This window comes from Taudactylus pleione, unplaced genomic scaffold (genome assembly GCF_031769625.1).
Source record: "Taudactylus pleione unplaced genomic scaffold, aTauple2 ptg000290l, whole genome shotgun sequence".
NCBI lineage: Eukaryota > Metazoa > Chordata > Amphibia > Anura > Myobatrachidae > Taudactylus > Taudactylus pleione.
In genome coordinates this window covers 6,447,800-6,468,690 of record NW_028284692.1, presented here as the reverse complement: position 1 = coordinate 6,468,690, position 20,891 = coordinate 6,447,800, and the positions used below count along the sequence as shown (strand labels likewise).

Below are 20,891 nucleotides of genomic sequence, written 5' to 3'. Positions count from 1 at the left end.
GGAGTTTTCGCCATCATCACTGGTTTTGCATGCAAAAAAGTATTGCGCTGGTCCACGTTTATGCCCGTATTCAATTAGAAATCGTCGAAAAACGGCACCCGGCAAATTCCGACCTGGCGAAAAGTGCTGTCAGATTTGGGGAAATCAGTCTGACACCCCCCAAAAGATTCACTGACATTGGGGATCACTATCCGAATAGCCCTGCTGAAGTTATTTGTGGTACTTAAATGCTCTCAATAGGTGCTAATTAGCATCTTTGCAGAAGTGGTGAAGAATAGCATTTAGCAGGTTTTTTTGCAGAAAATAAGTAGTCCCAGCACATTTGGGGTACACGAAAATGGATGCCAGCATATTATAAAGTTGCTAAAGTGAAGTTTTAAAAAAACTTAAAAAATACACCTTCCGCAAACACCTGCAATCTTAAAAACACCTGGGGCAACCTTGGGTACCTCCCTGGAGTTTATTTTGCTAGTTTTTAACTTTTCAAAGTAATTTTTTGGGTTGTTTTTAAGTTGTTTTTTTTTGTTTTTTTTGACAGTTTTATCTTTGGGGGACTGTCCCAAGGCTGTAGGGTGGTTCCCGCAAGTTTGCACCCCAAAACCCCAATTCTGCACTTTTTTTCGACAGCTTTCATAGGCGAATCTTTTTCGCCTATTTCAATGCATTGACTTTCCGCTCCGGCGAAAAGTCTTGAATACGGGGATAAGTTTTCGCTGGGCAATATGACGTCGCCGGCGAAACTTTTCCGCAGAAACTGACCTTTCGCACCTAATTGAATTGATATATTATTTGTGATAAAACATGAAGGTGTTTTCAACCATCATAAAACTATTTTTTTGACTTGTGAGTACCTTTCTGCCAGGGGTCTATTACCGCCCAAGGGGGGTGCGGAGGATGCAGCCTGTATATAGGGGTACAGGGAGGATACATGATGTATATAGGTATTAATGCAGGGGAGAGCCTGGGGCAGCCCAGCATCTCCAGAAGTGACACATGCCCAGAGTCATGAGGCCACTCCCCTGCCCCACTAGGCCAAACCCCTTTTAACAGACATTCATTCAGAGGCGGTCACAAGAGCCGATCACTCTCTCTGAATGAGGGCGGCCGCTTGTTTGTTTAAGTGCGGCCTCCTGGTCGCTAGCTAAGCTGTGGGTTACCACCCACAGCTTAGCGACCGACCAGGGTGATGGTCGCAATGGTCAAGACCATCACGACCATCGGGGCTTGCGACGAGACCCTAAGGTTGGGTCTCGGCAACCGCAAGCCCCAGGGAGCTTCCTGCTCTGATCGAGCAGGAAGCTCTCCACTGAGATCACTGCTGATGTCAGTGGGGCCGCCCACAAAACAGCAAGCGTTCTGTTAGGAACGCCCCCATTTGTGTAGCCACCCCCCCGCCCCGCCTACAAAACGGGGCGAGCTGTCAATCAACATCAACAGCCGCCCCTTTTGTAGTGAGCTTCGGAGCGAGTTTCTCACAGGGCCTTAACATCGACCCGGTTGCGAGCGCTCAGCGCTTTTGACCGGGTCTGAATGAGACCCATAGTGCTCTTTCTGGCACAGAGCACCAAAATATCTAGTTATGACTCTGCCACATGGAGATGGGACATTCTCTCCTCCTTACTACACCTACACTAATTAGATACACTGGAAAGGACGCATGGTATTCGGGATGCGATGCATCCCGCCTCTCTTCGCATGCATGCCAGCATTAGCATCGCCGGTATGCATGAAGAACACTGCAAAGGACAGCTCTCTCAGTAAGAGTGGCCCTTTGCGATGGAAGGACTTCCAGGTCTATGACCCAGAAGCCCTCTGGTGTCCTTCTGCGCATGCTGGGAGGGATTCAACCTCTCATAGCACTCTCCTGATAGAAGCCCGTAGGCTTGTATAGGGTAACGCCATCAGGAAGATGGCGTTACCCACCACAAAAAAGCCATGGAGTGCATAAAATTCAGGGGCTTGGTGCATAGAGAGATGCGATCAAACCCGTATTTTCAGAGTTTAACTATATTTCTACATTTGCTGCATCTCGCCCACTGTGGCAGATTTGACAATTCAGATATTTATTTATGTATTATATTTTATTCTTTAGAAGTCCTTGCTATGGCATTATTCATATTCGTTGTACCAGGTCTCACAGACAGGTTTATCTGTTGCATTTGGAAATGTATATTGCTACTGGGACTGCTACTCCTCAAGGGAGAGGACAAGAGATGACTCATGTTCTATTTACCTGACTCCACATACAGATTTGTGTGATATGAACCATGACTTAATAATTATGTCCAATTATATTATTGTTAACTATAAGTATCTGTATATTTTACCTCATGTGTTTGGTCTCTGTCATAAGTGATATGTATAAGCATTGATGCAGCAACCTGTTTATTTTTACTTACTTTTGCAGTGACCCAAACAGATAATTTATTATCTCTGGGACCGATTCATTACCGATGATTATCGCAAATGTGATTACGCATGCAGTCGTCCTATTGTTGCCTTCTGCTCATGCATCGCAGTGTGCGTGCACAAAAGTCTCACTGCAATTGAACTGCGATCACAGTGACTACGCAGACCCACTGCAGAGTGATTGACAGGAAGTGAGCATTTGGAAGTGGTGACAGGGGGGGGGGGTCGGCGAAACGAAGGCGTGCTAATGCATTTGAACGCCGTTACAGGGGCATGTATAGATTAGCCACTGCGATACCATACACAGCTTAGGCTTTCACTGCATGCAATGAGGTTAGCAATTTCTGAGTAAGGTCAGGACTTGTGCAAGTGTGTGTGAGGCTATGATGGTAGTCGATGTTACCGATGATTTTGCAGACTTGCTAAGAATTACGGATGTGAGTAAGGAGATGCGGACGTCCTTATGTTATGCTGCGCAGCATTGCAATTGTAAACATTAGCATATTTTCGCCATGAGACTACATGCGTAATCGCAGCTGCGATCGCAATAGCGATCCTTAATGAATCAGGCCCTCTGTCTTGAAAGTTGAACAGCCATTACAATGCAGAATTGCTTAATTACAGTGTTTAAATATGCTGTACTAACTTCCACTGACAGACTCGACTTATCTGAGGGCAATGTCATTGATACTACCATCTGTAGTCGACACATTCACGCTGAAGGCTTTCTTTGTCACACAACATATACTGAAAACCCATGTCTATTCGGGATACGTTCAGAATGCAGACGCGGGAATCCAGATACTTATCAGAATACCGGCGCCAACATTCCGACCAGAAAGGTAAGTAGCGGGGTTAGGGGGTTGGTTAGGCCCTAGGGGAGGGTTAGGCACTAGGGGGGAGGTTAGGTTTAGGCATTGCGGAGAGAGCGTTAGGTATTAGGTTAGGTCTTACTTACCTAGAGCCGTCGGGTTTGTAACCTGGACAGGATGCCGGCATCGGGATTCTGACCGCCAGGATCCCGGAGTGCCGGCATCCTGTACCCATCTCGTCTATTCTACATCCTGGAGATAATTTTCATCAAGTTAAAACATTCATTAGATCCCATAACATTCTGCATTTTGAGTGGCCCAAGCCTGTGTCTTGCAGCTGAGCTGACCCTGCTTTCCCTGGCTCCCTGGAACTACAGCCCTGTCACCTCTTCCCCGCTAATGGTGAGTCCTGCTGCTCATTGCCTGTCTCTGTCTGCGGCCTCCTCAGTGCATTCAGGGGATCTGGGGACAGCTTGGGTGTTAATACATTAGATAAGGGGACTCCCCTACCATATATTACCTCCCTACTTAATATTGCTGCTGTCACTATTCCTCTGCATGTGAATTTAATAATTGAGCATTAACTTAAGCCTCTATGCAGCATCTATCTAGTGGGCATCTTTCTCCTCTCTCAGTTTTGTAGCAACAGCTGCCCCCATTTCTGAGGCTCATACACAAAAGATTCTTCCTTTCCACCTAAGTTGCATTACCCTGCAGTAATGTTTTGAAGCTTTCATCTATACCTAGGGGTAAATTTACTAAGATGGGAGTTCTATTTAAGAAGTGATGTTGCCCATAGCAACCAATCAGATTCTACTTCTCATTTATCTAGCACCTTCTAGAAGATAATACCTGGAATCTGATTGGTTGCTATGGGCAACATCACTTCTTAATAGAACTCCCATCTTAGTAAATTTACCCCTTAGAGTGAATACTCTTAGTACATCTTATTACTATTTAACAGAACTTTGCTCAACATTTGCCATGACTCAGCTTTCTCAAGCGGGGTTAGATTTCATAATTATCATGTCTCAATGTCAGCGCAAGACCCTGGCTGCAGACCCTGCATTGTTCTTTGGGTCAATGAAATCTAAATCCACCTCTGACTCATCTTCACCCCCAGCTCACTCTGTGGGTAGGGCTGGTGCCTCAGACATGGATGACCCCTTGATTCCCTTCTCCAGAAACTCGCAGTGTCCTTCCACACAGAACTGCGAGCGGCGGTTCACATATTGGAACTCAAAATAGTCTCAATCGGCTCACACACCAATGCTTCAGAGAAAAATACGGATGATATCTGTAAGTTTCAAGAATCCATGCTGTAAAGATGTGACCGATTCTGTGTGCAACTGCGGATGCATTGCATGCGAAATGCTATGTTAGTGTCACAGCTTTTGACACTATAATATAGCATTTCACATTCAGATACAGTCGCACACAAAATATAGGACCTCATTCAGAGTCTCTCGCAAGATGCGATCGCTTGCTGGCAAAAAGGGGCCGGATATTGTAATGAAGTGCTCGCACTGCGTCTCGTAAGGACGCCCACTATGTTTTAGCGAGCTACGGCAAAGTGTGCTAGCAAGTGTCTAAAGACGCCCCCTTGCTACTCGCAACAGACGTCATCCCCGGATAATGAAGGATTAATCGGGACCATCGAGAGCCATCGGAGCTGCTTGCAGCCCTTGGGGTTACCTTAGCCTGCCGCGAGCACTGCGATCAGTGCTGGCTGAAATACATTCAGGTGACGTGTACCATGACACTACTTTGTAAATTATGCACGCCCTTTAAACAGTGTTTTGGTGGCCTGACACGCCTGCGTTCGCACAACCACTCCCCTGTTCACATGCACCTTCCACTGTTACTACCCACAAACGGCCTTACCTGTCAATCAACTATCGGGAGTCACTTCGCAAGCCGTACAAGCGACGGATTTTGTGATCGCAAGGACTCATACGCACAACGAAGTGCACGCATGCGTGGTCTGTTAACATCGGCCGTGTACGAGTGAGCGGCCACTTGCGAGAGACTCTGAATGAGGTCCATAGTCATGCCGCATATCATTTTAATCAGTATAAGCTGCTTGTGTGTCCTATTCGCATTGCTTTGTGAATAAGACCATTTGAAGGTAAAAAGTCACACGAAAAGATACTGGGCTACAGAGTCGCGCTCACACTTTATGTTTAATGCGACTTGTAGCGCACGGAGGTAAGATGTATGTGGACACATCTGTACCACAATGTTGATTTGCAGTTTTAAAAAGAGAAGTGGAACGCTGTTAAATTACTCCTCCTACCCAGCGGCTACTACTACTATTTACTTTGCTCGGCTTCCCTAAATATATTAGTTGTCGAGCACATTGCTAACCACCGCTCTGACACTAGGAATAACAGCATCTACCGGCTATCATCTCCATATGTGGGGAGTTCCTCTGCTTATAAATATCTGGATCAGAACTTTGACATTATTTATTTGGATGACCTTACAGGAGCTATTTTTACTAATAATACTGTCACAGCTTCTGAGAATTGTTTGACCCTTAAGAGTAAGGCAGCCATACACGGTGCAATAGGCACCGCACGACGCGAGGGGGTATCCGGCGTCCAACATATTGGGCGGTCCCCACACATGGTGCAATCGGGTTGCCGTCCACCCGATATGCCGGCTCCCCCCTCATCCTCACGCATAGCGCTGCATGGGATCGCAGAAAGATCAGGTGGTGCGATGTACGACCCCACAGGTGTGCGCTTGGTCCAACATCAGGCCCATACACAGTGTGATATAGCAGCCAAATCGTACCAATCAGTCGGATCAGCTGCTTTATCGCACCGTGTATGGGGCCTTTAGCGTGACCATTTGGCAACATTCTTTCAATTTCATTATTTTTCTATCTTACACTGTTTTGTGCTGTTAGTTGATACTATACAGAGAGAACTTTGGTGCAGCTAACTCTGTGAAAGAATACACTATAACAGGCATGTCATACTCAAAATCCCAACCGGGCCGAATATTCAAGGTCTAAGAGTGTGTGGGCCGCAAAAAACAAAAAAATGTTTTTTATGCAATTTTGATAGGTTTACTATAAGGTTCAATCAATACAACATACTGTATATAAAAAAATGGCAGGCAGTTAGGTTGCAAAACAAGTGCATATAACAATCACATGACATAATAATATAATAATATGCTCCTCATCCCCCCCTCAATAATATGCTCCAGACCCCATCCCCATATGACATAATATAATGTATCAGACCCCCCTTGTAATAATATGCTGCACAAATACCAGCTCCACTCCCCCATTAATAATATGCTCCATACTCTCCACGCAAAATTATATATATATGCTTCAGCCCCCCCACCGCACACCTCCCCACACACATGTGCACTGAACAAGACTATGCCCCTCCCTCGTGTCTCACCATTCCCCAGCCACTGTCTCCCAGCCTCACTATTCCCCAGCCCATCTCTAAGCCTCCCCAATCCCCAGCTGGGTCTTCAGCTCCTAACTCCCCCCCCCCCCCCCCACCTCCCTTAGCACTAGTCAGGCAGACAGATTTAAAGTATAAATTTACTTACTGACTGTCACACTACTGTGATCCAGTCAGAATTGGAGAGCCGGACCTGGCTCCTCTTCTTAACTTCTGTCGGTGTGCATACTGCAGGGCAGGCTGCTGTTGTGTGTGACTGCGGGCTTGATTTAGCAGTGCACGCAGACTCCCGATTATGGAGAGTGTGCAGAATGTCTCTGTCTGATTGACAGGCAGAGGCATTTAAGGGGCGGTGCTGGGGCAGGGTCGGCTGGCGTTTCGGGAAACGGGGCGTTTGTGCCATGTTTTCCTGGAGTGGCCAGCTCAGAGACTGCATGGATGTACACAGTCTTCTGGGCTCGCAAGCTGGCCAGTCTGAGTAAGTCTCCGCCCGGCGCCGCCCACCATTGCGACCAGCGATGGTGATCCCAGCCTGCGACCTCCGTCTGCCTGCGTGAGGCTTTGCAATTGCGATCCTTGCTGAATTAGGCCCCGTGTGTGCAGGGAAGGGCCAGGTTGTGCTGCTGACGGGTTGGAGGCAGAACCATCAGTGATGACTGACAGCTCCGCTAAGGCTTATGGGGGGGAGCAGCTGCGGGTGGGCATGCGCAGTAGCTCCCCCGTCGGCCATGTTGTGATCTACAGTAACACTTGGCCGATCGGAGCTGAGCTCTGATCGCAGCAGCCAGGCCGGCTTGTCATAGTGCATACCTGCACTACAAGTTCTTTAAGCAATGTCTATGTATTACTAGTCTCGTGCTTATGGCTATTAGATAGAATTTTGTTTTATTGAAGTGTAAAGGGTGTTTATATTGTGTGAATGAAGTTATATCTTGCTCTTAAATTTTTATCTCGCAATAAATTTACAGAATTTTTAACAGCGCTCCACTTTCTTCTCTTTTTTGTGTTCACTGCATTTTTAGTGGGTAGCAGAACCCATTGTGAGAGCTGCCGTCTAGAATTTAGGGTGACTGTAACTATACACTAGCGTACCATATATCTTCTCACCTAGTTAATTTCTCGACCATCCACTCTCCTAACTGTGTTTCAAACCACTCATAGTATTTTCCCTACTACCTTTCTCTTTCTCCTCTCTGTACAAGCCTAATCTCCGATTGTTCTATTTGCATTCTCTATCATTGTTGCTATCCGTTAAACCTTCATGACTATGGGATTCTGCATTTCATCAATAGCGTTTCATCTCTACTGCAGTCTATGGTAATACAGGTTGAGTCTCCCATATTCAAAATGCTTGGGACCAGGGGTATTTTGGATAACGGAATATTCCGTATTTTGCAATATTTGCATATCATAATGAGATATCTTGGGAATGGGACCCAAATATACACACAGAATGCATTTATGTATTATGTACACCTTATACACACAGCCTGCAGATAATTTTATACAATATTTTCAATAATTTTGTGGCTCAAGCAAAGTTTGTGTACAGAAATTAAATTCTTTTATGTGTCATATACACCTTATACAGACAGTCTGAAAGTAATTAAATACAATATTTTTAATAATTTGTGCCTTAGACAAAGTTTATGTTCATTGAACCATCAAAAATCAAAGATTTCATTATCTCAGTCATGCCAAAATTATTCTGGATTTCGGAATATTCCGTATTTCGGAATATTTGGATATATGAGACACAACCTGTAATGACTTTTACACTTATAAAATTATGTCCCAAACTAATTCTGATCAAACATTAGCAAATCGAAAGAAAGAAAATGAAAATGGCTCAAAGTGATCCGCGGAATAATGTAGGTGGCTGGAAAACTTATGGTCCAAAGAGAGATTCTAGGCTTAGAGCCACTGATATACATGCTCTCCTATGTTCCACAAATTTCCATACATGTTCTCCACAGAAGTTTGTAAGAGGATACCTGGAGGTTATCAGTAATAGGAAGACACTATAACATTATGCCGTAATCAAAGGTATCCCCCAAAGCCCGCTCAGTTATGGTAGCTTAATTCATGCCTAACAGTGTCTGCGCTTATTGCACATAAAATAATTGGTTTACAACTTGGGAACAAGTGGGACATAAGTGTCTGACTAGACTGCATGGCCAGTCAGACTGCCGGCGCTGGCATGTGGTTTAGACTGCGTGGGGGGAGGGTTAGGTTTAGGGGTAGGGTACTTCCAGGCAGATGTCGGTATGCTAACCCTGTCGGGATGCTGGCGTCGGGATTCTCACCGCCGTAATCTTAAGCAACGGCATCCAGTATCCAACCTGCATGACATTCACTACTTTTGCACATGAGTTTTTATTCTTTAAAAGTAATTTATGCTTGTTTTGTGACCAACTCTGCATCAGCACCCTTGTCTATGCTATATATAGTGTCTATGCTCTTAACCTATTTCACAAATACTACAAGGATCCCCTTCCTGTACACACAGACTGTTATATGAGCCTATTTCATACACTTCTCTCCTTTTAATTTCATTCATAAATGTTCCGATGGCTGTGCACGTACATCTTTGCTTAGCTGGCTGAAGGTTTTCCTGATGGAGCTTTGCACATCTACAACAGCTTCTACATCTGGGGTTTGCTGGGTGGTGTCGTACAGACATTGCTGCACAGTCCTGCTGCTTAGTGGTAGATCAGATGTTCCATGGACATAACTAGTGGAAGTGACAGGTCTCGGAGGAGGAGTTTCTCGGAGAAGAGCGCTGTGGAGCAGAGGATAGGGCATTAATGTGTGTACCTTTTTCAGTGCATATACAGTACAATAATAGATCACTTTCATCAACGTGTGTTTATGGGCAGCCACAACTGTTAAATGTAGTACACAGAATATGAACAAATGCACAAAGGAACAATAAAAATGTACTAAATTCCATGGATGAAGGATGTTAGGCACATCTGTTTTTTTCTGTTGTTATTTTACTTATATTCTTTGGAGACCTACAGTATAATCTTTGTTTTTGTACATTTTTGCCATTGGTGTGTTATGCCTCGTAAACGACTGAACAACATAGCAGCCAACAGACTGTCACACAGACCGAGCTACCAATTTGGTAAGTACACACAATTACCCATCAGCAGACGTTATGTCTGGCCAGGCATCAAAACTGGGCGGGCATTTAAATTTGCCTGCCAGTTTTGATGTCAATGTCAGCGGTTCCTGCGGCCAGTGTACGGGTCGGTGGGTGAGTCACCCATACACACACACAGATATATCTTGCAGATATATCACATTTGCTGTACTGCATGGCCGATACGATATATATCTGTGAACATTGTTGTTCACAGAAATATTGGGTGTACACATGAGCCAACGCTCTTAATGTGATATCATTCGTCAGCTGTATGAACAATATATTGCATAGTGTGTGCCCAGTATTAATATGATGATTTGTCACAAAAAGGTCAGTAGGTTACTTTGACACACATGGGAAAGTTTTAAAAAGGTCATTTTAATGTTATATGACAATTTATTTAGTTTTCAAATAAAAGAAACAGAACTAGTTAAAACTATTTGTTACTAAAAATTACTGCTACAGGGTAATACAGTTATATATCCCAGTCAGTAACTAGTTGACCAGTTATCAGAAACAAGGCAGTGTGGGTTTCAGTTAATTTATTATTGGAAGTATTGGTTCCGCATCGATTATCCTTCAGAAATAATTATATGACAATTATTACAGCACCAAGTGCAATAACAGTGAGAATTACAATAAAAAATAAATAAAAACAAACATGTATTTTTCTGTGACATAAAGCTTGCTGTGGAAACGTATACATGTGACTATAACCACTCAAGTCAGCTTTACGTCAACATTTTTTCCATGTATACCGGCCTCCCAGTGAGAGGACAGTGACTGAACACCATGAGCTAGTGTTAGTAGTTACAATAACTTTAATTATAAAACACTACTGGTTTGGAATCGGATTGAATGTTATTGTGGTTTTAAATTTCAGCAACAAAACATTAGAATGTATATCTAGCTGTATGTCAGAAACTTGCAGAATGTATATCTAGCTGTATGTCAGAAAGCTATGGCTCATTATATTAGTTCCTTGTGAACTCAGCAGATTTTTCAAGGTTTGCATATTTGTACAGTTATATTATATCTATTACAAGGTCACTTAAATTGTATCAACTTGTTTTAGGTTTATTTATCTTGGTTTATTTATTTTGGCAACACTGAGTTGCCAAAGCTGATGACACAATTACTGCCACTGTATGTCTTGATGATGCAGCGGTATACGTTTAGGAAGCCAGCAGACGGAATGCCAACTGCCGGCTTCCGACTAGGGATGACGTTGGCATCCCGACTAGGGACGACGTTTTGACCGACGTCGGGAGACCGGTGCCCGGCATCCCGATCGAGCGGATGCCAGGCGCCGCAGCGGCAGCAGCAGGGGGGGGGGGGGGAGGGTTAGGGCTCCCGGGGGGACTTAGGGTTAGGCATCCCCCCGGGAGGTTAGGGTTAGGCTAGGGGGAGGGAGGGTTAAGCACTTAGAGGGGGGATTAGGGTTAGGTTCGGGGGGGGGGGGAGGTTAGGGTTAGGCACCCTAAAGGAGGGTTAGGGGGTAGATTAGGTTAGTGAATTCTTACCTAGGGACGATCGGGATTTCCTCCTCTGTCGGGCAGGCGCTGTCGGGATTTGAACCGCCGCCCAGGGGTCCAGCGGTAATTCATACTGATTCCGATGCAGCTCTCTTTACATACCTTACCTACTCATTTCCCAGAGATGAGGTATGAAAAGTAAGCATATGTAAGATGTAAAAAACTATAATGTATATAAGTAAAGCTAATCAGAAGGACAGGTGAATTTGATATCAGCTTCTCCAGTAGAGGAACAAATTTTCTCTCATATTTCTGCACAGGCCAAGAAATTATTCCATGACTATAGTTTATATTATACACTGTGTTATGCTTAAAGTAAGCAATGGAAAGAATTATGCTTATTTGCAATACACAATACTCTGCTACAATGCAGTGTATGTATCTGTCATTTGCCGACTATCTTTATATTTTATATTTTGTGGAGGATTGTTGTGTTTTCCCCACTCGTTGCAGTTACAGAAATAACTAAACCAACAAAGCATGGCCTTACCACCTTGCTTCATCACAGTTATCTGGTTGTGCCTCACCACTGGCAACACCTAGCCGGTCATATTGTAACACACAGGTGGTATGCTCTGTAGTAATGATACTGCACATTTAACAACAAATTCAAATCTTAATTAATTACCAAGTGAAAAGCCTTACTTCACCCGCATGTCTAAGGACATATTGAAACTATGATGGGGAACATTTATAAAACTGAAATCATTCACAGACTATATGGATAAGCAGGGTCAGACTGCCCAACAGGGGTACAGGGGGAATCTCCGGTGGGCCCCACTGCCTGAGAGCCCAACCCCCTCCTCTAATGTCAGGTTCCAGACTGTACTCAAATTTTACATTGTTCCGCTATTAGTGGATCAGTTACCTGATGGAGCAGGATGAACATGGGTGTTTGGTTTGTTTCTATAGAAAGTACACCAAGATATGCCCTCGTGTCGATCAAAATTAGCGGTTGGGTTAACAAATCCATCAGTGAAAATACCAATACTAAAATATAGTATAAAATGTAGTGTTTGTCAAAGTAAGAATGTCATTGTAAAACAAATAAAAATGTAACTAACACTTAATTAGGGGTGGGCAATAATCAGCCCTCCAGCAGGGTTACTAATGTTGATTCTGCGCATTCCACCACGACCACCACGATCTTTCTCAGATGTATGGGGGCCTATTGCTAAATACATTTTTTTCCTTAACGAGAAACTGGAGTACTAGAGAAAGCAATTTATTTGTTTTATAGTTTTATTTCCTGATTAGGGCAATATTGTCAAAATGATCACACACATGCTGTATGTTCTTCTGTAGCTACCGATCTTCTAAATTCATATCTGGCTCCTACTCTCTCCTGAGATAGTTGGATACAAATTAAGAAGGTAACTTTCTTTCATGCCAGTCCAGCTACATTTGTTGTTGACTTTTTTCCTTCCCTCTGAAAGCCCGGAAGAGATGTAAAATGCTGTATGTCATATAAGAGTCATAAAAGTGATAGGCAGCAGTAAATCTAGGTACACACAGAGCGATGTCGTTCCAATTTGGCCAAATCATAACTACATATCATGCAGTGTTCTGTACATCAAACCTAACAATATTGCAAGTGGCCCCATTCATGTTAATGAAGGACGGAACGAGTGGTCGTTGCGTCGCTCATAACACGTACCCGCAGTATGATAAGTTGTCCCGACGGGCCGATATATCGTCCAGGTACACATCGTCCAGTGTGTACTTAGCATTAGTCGCATGCTATAGCACTGTGATCTGATATGAGACCAATCACACAGCACTGTGATAAATTAAATTGTTGCAGTGTATAATTCAGGATATTGGGCTATCGTGCTGCAGTTTTATTCATTTTTATATATCAATGAGCAAAGCTTACTAGCTGCTTTGTACTCACCTGGACAATGTCCTGAATAAATGACAGTGACAGATTGACAAACCAAAGTTTAAAGTAAAGATGCTGAGTTTAAAAGATGGTATGTAGAAATATACACAAGATACCAAAATAATTTTGAGGAGAGCCACAGAAAGCATGAAAGAGTGAATCTCCGCAACCCATTCATTATAACATCCACCAGTGGGGGAACATGCAGAGCAGCAGTGAACAGTCGGAAACCCCTCTCAACTGCCCGATGATAGGGACAATTCAGTCCCGATTGTGACAACAGTACAAACTCCATAACCGTACTACTGAAATCAGGATGATTGGGAGGTATGATAAAGGGGTTGCGGTCAATATCCCAATCGCGGGGATTCTGGCGATGCCGGTGCGCCAGAGTCCAAACACCTACTAGAATCCCGGCGTCGGCGTCCCGATCGTCAGAATCCCAAAGGTAAGTAGCGGCGTTTGTGGTGGGGGGGGGGTTGGTTGGGTAGCATTAGGGGTTAGGCACTGGGTGGAGGGTTAGGCACTAAGGGGAGGGTGTGGGGAGGAGGAGGTTAGGTTTAGGCACTAGGGGGGAGGTTAGGTTCAGGCACTAGGGAGGAGGTTAGGTTCAGGCAGGGGAGGGAGGGTTAGGGTAGGGAGAGGGGGAGGGTTAGGATACCTACCAACAGGTGTCGGTATCCTAACGCTGTCGGGATGCCAGCTTCGGGATTCTGACTGGCGGGATCCCGAGCGCCGGCATCCTGTACCAATCCCATAAAGTGTTTAATCCAAAAAACTAGATAAAACTAAGCGGATTAAGTGGCCAATTCTGCATTTTGCCAATGATTTTGTAAAGAAAAAAAAAAATCATCAATGTATGGGATTCACCGATCACCAAGTACGTCCAAAAACATATTGCACAGGTTCTCAAACTCGGTCCTCGGGACCCCAAACAGTGCATGTTTTCCATGTCTCCACACTGAATTAAGTGAAATAATTAGCTCCACCTGTGGACATTTTAAAATGTGTCACTGAGTAATGATTACACCTGTGCACCTGCTGGGTAACCTGCAAAATGTGAACTGTGTGGGGTCCTGAGGACCGAGTTTGAGAACCACTGACATATTGGAATCGTCGTATTAGGATTTCCAACATGTTGAATTTTGCAAATTGTATTTACAAAATCATTGTCAAAATGCAGAACAGGGCCCATTGATTGTTGATGTATGGGCCCTTTCAGAAATGCTAGAGTGCCCTCGTGATGATGCAGAAGAGACATTGCACTTCCATGGAGTCATGTGCTGTTGCTAGTCAGGTTATCTCAGGCAACATTGAAATGGTTGGGGCCGCGCTAAATGCTCAATTAAATGTCAAATTCACATTACAGTATGTTTTAGGCAAACTATGGATGAATTCCCAGAGCTGTGTCTGCATTAAAGACACAAGATTGGTATAAGTACTATAATCCGCAACACAAAATTTGGCAATTGTACCTGTACTACCCAGTCTCCCCTACACTCACAGGAAAGATACCATGATGAACTATAGACATGGGTGTAGCTACAGTGGGTGCCATTGCTATGGGACCCAGAGGCTCAGGGGGCCCCGGACACTTTACATTAGGTATATATGCAGAAACATACAGAAATCACACTGATCTGTGTATATTTAGGCCAAACTCGCAGCTCAGGAGGTGGTCGATTTGAAACTTCAATTTATCAGTGAATTTGCTACAATCTCACACGAGATTGTAATCTCCACTCTTGGTAAATTCCTGAGTTGCATCTTTTTCATGGAAGGTACTTCCTAGTTTGGCCGATGGTGAGTTTATTTAAGTTTGCTATCTCACATGAGTTTTAACCGTGAAAGAGAACTCTCTTCCAAACTCACTTGAGTTTGTCTTTAGTAAATTTGCAAGATGAAAAACATGCCTAAACTCACCTGAGACTGCAATCTCGACCAAACTCGAATCTTAGTAAATTTACCCCTAGTCTTGAAAGCAACCTGCTGTCAGGGAATAAAGTTACAAAGCAATGCAGTATAGCTGCATCCTCACAAAAGGCGATCACACTCTCACAGAAGGAACATTCAGTAAATGGATTCTATCAGCTGAAGTACACATCAAAGCACAAAAAATATATTTGCTTCATCAATATGTAGTACCGAAGTCATAGGAATCACAAAAGAATAAATGACCTAGCTAAAGAGAAGCTTGCTAACTGTGGACCTGATTCAGCAAGGACCGCAGATGCGATAGTTTACGCAGTCGGCCAATTGTTATACACTGCGTCAAAGCCGCAGTGCACTGCGCAAGCACTCCACTATGTCCAGGACTGCGATCACAGTGGCTACGCAGACCCATCGCAGAGTGATTGACAGGAAGTACCGATTGTGGGTGGTAATGGGGGGGTGGTCGGAGAAAAGCAGGCGTGCCAGTGTGTTTGAATGCCGTTACAGGGGTGTGCATAATTAAGCACCCGCGACGCATACGCAGCCTGAGCTCCAGATACGTACAGGAAGTTTAGCAGTTTGTGAGTGTCAGCTCAACCACAACTGTGCGTATGGGTCCGATGTTACTGATGGTTTTGCAGACTTGCAAAGGTATTGCGGATGTAATTAATGGGAAGTGGGTGGCTGTATACAGTGGTGGGCGTCTTGGTATAGTGCTGCGATCTCACTGCGATCGCATTAATTTGCTAAAATTTGCAGCGGCCGGGTGCGTGCGTGTACAATCTTGCAATACTTGATGACTCAAGCCCTGTAGCAATAAGTCTATTTAGTAATATGCGCCGATAACACAAATCTCTCTGCTGTTGCAATCTAAAACATGCGTGTGCATCGCAGTGCGCGAACTAGCTATTGCGATGGGAACTGCAATTGCAGAGGCTACGCAGACCCAGAGCAGAGTGATTGACAGGAAGTGGCATGTGTGGGTGGTGATGGGGGAGGGGGGTGCTCGGGCGAACGCCTACATGCCAGTGCATTTCAACGCGGTTGCAGGGACATGCATAAATTATCCACTGTGTGGCCATAAGCAGCCAAAGCACTGATATCGTGCGTGGATGTTAGCAATTTCTAAGTCAGGTCAGGGCTTGTGCATATGTGTCCAATGTTACTCGATGTTACCGATTGTTTCACTATGTTGCCCTAGTATATGGATGTGAGTAAGGGGAAGTGGGCGTCCTTATGTCAGGCTGCGATCGCAATGTGAATGCACACATTTACATATCACCGCTGATATTAGCAACTGCGGTGAGTGCATATAAGCAGAATTATGATCCGTAGTGAATCAGGTCCTCTTACTGCTGCTCCAGCCTGGAAACATAGGTGTAGTCATGACCTGGCTTTGGCAATTCACATATGTGCGTGTACTGGAAGCCGGACTTGGGCTTCCAGTTTCACGTTCAATAAAATACAAAAAAAATAATTAAAACAACTAGGAAAAAATATAACAATCAACCTCTATTTTTTCAGAACAGTAAACAGTATATGCTTTATTTACATATATGTCCTAACTCAATTACTGCAGAATTAAGATCTGTGGCCATATTATTATGATTTTGCTTTCATTGTAAAGCACCACACAGTTTACATTGCGCCCTTTGCTTCAATAACCACTTCTGCTTCATATCAAGAAGACTGCAAAACTTTTTTGAAGGTCAAAAATACACTAGCATACATTTTTATTAGTAGCATATATATTTATTCTGTTCTCACAGTTTTATAAAGGTAGAAGCCCTGTAATGTGTTTCTTTATACTGATAAATATTGAGAGGCAGCTAGTACAATAGCACAATATTTCTGATGATGTGATACATTGTTTAAATGTTATTTATAAATTATATTACATATTGTTTATATTCTGTTTAATATCCCCCAGTCGGCAACTCTACAACAATCCCATGTGGCAATTGGAAGGGATTGTTGAAAAAAATCCTTGTATCAGGAAATTTGAGTAGCATTGATTTAATAACAAATTAGGCTGGCCTGTACCACTATCTACATAGTACATAACAAATTCATAATGTACCTAAACCAATACAAGTGTATCAAACCTTTTTTTTGTTTGTTTTTTAGCAGCACCTTCAAGGTGAATGGAGAGCAGCAAATGAAACGGTTTTGCATGAAGACTTTAGAAACGGAGTACAAAGAAACTGCAATCTAGCAACAATTCATTCAATTACTTGTGTGTTACCTTTAGCCACCATATTTGAGTCTTGAAAAATATACATAAAATTAAGGATAGAAAGTCAGCTTGCAGTATGTCTACTGTTATATACCTGCATATCCTCACACATCATTGTCCTCTGCTCTATATTTCTTCCCTGAGAACACACCTTTGAACCGTCCTTCAGGTTTACACATTATATTAATAGATATTTCAAGTTATTTTATTTGTATTATAGGTATTAGATCTTGGTATAGCGTTCCCGCTAGGCTGTTTTAGCGGGGCGCTGTGCCCTGTCCTCCTTCTGTAGGGCAAAAAGCGCCTTGCCCTCACCGCGCAGCGCACTGCTAAGACAGCCTGCGGGTACAGTCTTCACCCGCGGGTCACAGTGTCCCGCGGGTGGGGAAATGTGCGGTGACCCGGTCACCGCCGGTGAATAGACGCTGGGCGCATGCGCCCGGCATCTATTCTGCCTGTCAGCAGCGCTTGGGGGCTGCCCAGCGTGTCCGTAAGTGCCGGGCACGCCCCCAAGAGTGACGAAAAGGTGACGCGTCTTAAAGACACACCCCCTTTTTGGGTATGCGTGCGGAAGTGCCCTCTCTAGCTCCGGCGCTCTGCCTGCCGCTGGAGCTAGAGTGAACACTATTGGTAAATAATTCCCAGCAGACAAGCCTTAATTAGACAGGTAAGTTGGGGTGGGGGGGTGGATCCTTCACTTCATTTGTTATTAAGCAATGAACTTAATCTGTGTTTTCCACCATTTTTGTTAGGAAACAATGTTTTGTTATTTAATTAAGTAGGGCTCTAACGACCTTGGGGCTCATACACATTTGCCTTGAGAAACAGCGCCTGTTAAAACATTGTACATTGCGCTTGCTTATAACATTTCAGCATGTTCTTAATGCTTCCCCGCAGCGTGGTATACTCATACTGGCCAAATCTCCCTCACTGTCAGGGAGCCTCCCTGAAATAGTAGCAATATCCCTGTCTCCCTGAAGAGTGTAGTAATCTCCCTGATTGCACCTTACACCAATTATGAAGCTGTTATACAGTATATAAACAAAAACGGAGATACAGTATATACATTCAAATTGGATCAGTAGTATCATTTCCCTGCATTGGTAATAAGGCACAATGTGGCAGATGTATGAAGCTCTGGAAAGTGATAAAGTGCAGAGTGATAACCGTCCAGCCACTCAGCTCCCACCTGTCATGTTAAAGGCTGTGTTTGAAAAATGACAGTTGGGAGCTGATTGGCTGGACAGCTATCACTCTGCACTTTATCACTTTCCAGAGCTTCATACATCTGCCCCAATGATCCCTATGGCTACATGCAGTTTCTGAAAAGTTTTAGAGTGGCTTCATCAACAAGTAGATCTTACTAACTGCTTTGGGGATCATTTACATTTGGATGTAAGTTAGTTTTATGACATGCCTCTCAGATGTAGCAGCATACGCCCAATTTACTGCAGTGCTCATAGGTGTTGCTTTCACGATCTCCGTGAAATCCTGAAATGCTTTTTCAAAGGTAGGCAAGTATGGGTATACTATAAACAATAGTGTAGACTGTGGCCATGACGCCCGAAGCATGTGTGTGCTACCGCTTCCCCCTCCCCCCAAAGATGGCCATACATCTGCGACGGATCGCCGGGTGCAGGGATGCGGTAGGGAATTTCCGATCGCCCACCATCGATGTTCTGCAATCCATCGCCGGATCACAGACATTTGCCATGTTAAATGTCGGTGCTTTGACGATCACGATAATTTTTTGCCGGGTTGCAGCATCGCGGGATCGCGGCAATCCATCGCAGATGGATGGAGGCCATAAGTTGCTACCAGGACATTACATTTAGGGCCTCATTCAGAGGCGGTTCGGAGGATGCAAGCGGTCGCTCAGAGACTGGGCAGCCGCTTGCATCCTGACCGCCTGTCTCTGTTTCGGTCGTTAGGCTGTGGGTTTACACCCACAGCTCTAACGACCGCTCAGGTGATGGTCGCGATGGTCTCTGACCATCGCGACCATTGGGGCTTCTGACGAGACCCTAGGGTACGGTCTCACTTGTCGTAAGCCCCGGAGAGCTTCTGGCTCTGTCAGAGCCGGAAGCTCTCCACTGACATCACTAGTGATGTCAGTGGGGCCTCCCCCAAATGGTAGGCGTTCCCATGGGAATGCCTCCGTTTGGGCTGCCACCCCCCCGGCCCGCCTTCCAAACGGGGCAAGCTGTCAATCAAAAATCAAGCATGTGACGTGTACTATGACGCTGCCTGTTAATTATGCACGCCTTAAAAACGGCATTGAAACACTCAGGCATGCCTGCGTTCGCACCTCCACTCCCTAGTTATTAACGTCCTGCCCCTGTTACCACCACAAACGGCCTATCCTGTCGCTCATTTCACTGGGCTGTCTTTGCTGGGCGAGCGAGCGGGCTGCGATCGCACAGAGTAGTTCGTGCGCATGCGCGATCGCAAACCATCGGGCCGCTTGCGAGGAGCTCTGAATGAGGTCCTTAATGTGCACTAATATCACCAAACTCAGTTTCTTTTGTCACATTATTCATATTATACCACACAATAGTACCCCTTATTCACATTCATACAGTAATGCACACAATGCACGTTATGCCACAGTAGTGTCCCTTATTCACATTATTCTACACAGTAGTGCCTCACGTTATGTCACAGTAGTGTCGCTTACACACATTGGCCCTCATTCAGACCCACTCGCAAGCGGGCGCACGTACGTTAGGCGTACGTACAAAAATATTTAAATTCAATGGCTCGCTCGTATTTTCGTTCGCATCTAAAATTCCTCCCTAAACTCTGACGACCCCTCCTCTAACTAACGAGCGTACGAAATAGCGAGCGTACATCCCCGAAATGGCTTGAAAGGAACGCACGCACACGTATAAACAGGAAGTGGCCTTGTCAGATGTCGATTACCTGCTCCTTTATTCTGCCTACCTCCATCAATCGTATCATGCCAATCAATGTATCAATTAGCTTAATTGTTTGTTTTTTTTCAACACAATGCAAGAAACTTTACTCTTGTCCGTGTTTGTGTTTACCCGCAGAATACGTACGGATGAAACATTCGCTTTTATTGTTCAAAAAACATGTGAACCACAATTAAACAATTGTACTATTGCTGTGGATCCCCGCATATTTCCCTGGGTTCATTTCTTTATTTAAATTTGCTTACGCATGTCACTGCATCAAGCCTATCCTAACTCTCCAGAGATTTCTGGCCCTGTCGAACACATGACTCATACACTAACCAATAAAATTGCTCCTGTTAATTTCCAAAATACATTAGCCAATCAGAAAATTTTTACACACTTTATCAAAAATGATTTTTAAGAAAAACACCATTGCCATCATGAGAGCCTCCGCATTCACCAGGCGTGAGCTGCTGGTGCTTACGGAGGTCATGGATCGCCGGATCACCAGCCAGCCTCAACCCATGACCAACCGGCAGAAGCGCTCCGCGTATGCGGAGGTACGGTCCCGCCTGCGGTCCTTCG

General features: G+C 44.5%; 1 protein-coding gene across 1 annotated transcript in view; it reads right to left on the bottom strand.

The window, feature by feature from the left end:
- ACSF2 (acyl-CoA synthetase family member 2) overlaps positions 1 to 20,891 on the bottom strand; it is a 151,356-nt gene that overhangs the window by 109,910 nt on the left and 20,555 nt on the right. The window contains exon 2 of the mRNA XM_088482709.1: positions 9,239 to 9,434. Coding sequence (XP_088338835.1) covers positions 9,239 to 9,434 — 196 coding nt within the window. The remainder of the gene's footprint in view (positions 1 to 9,238; positions 9,435 to 20,891) is intronic.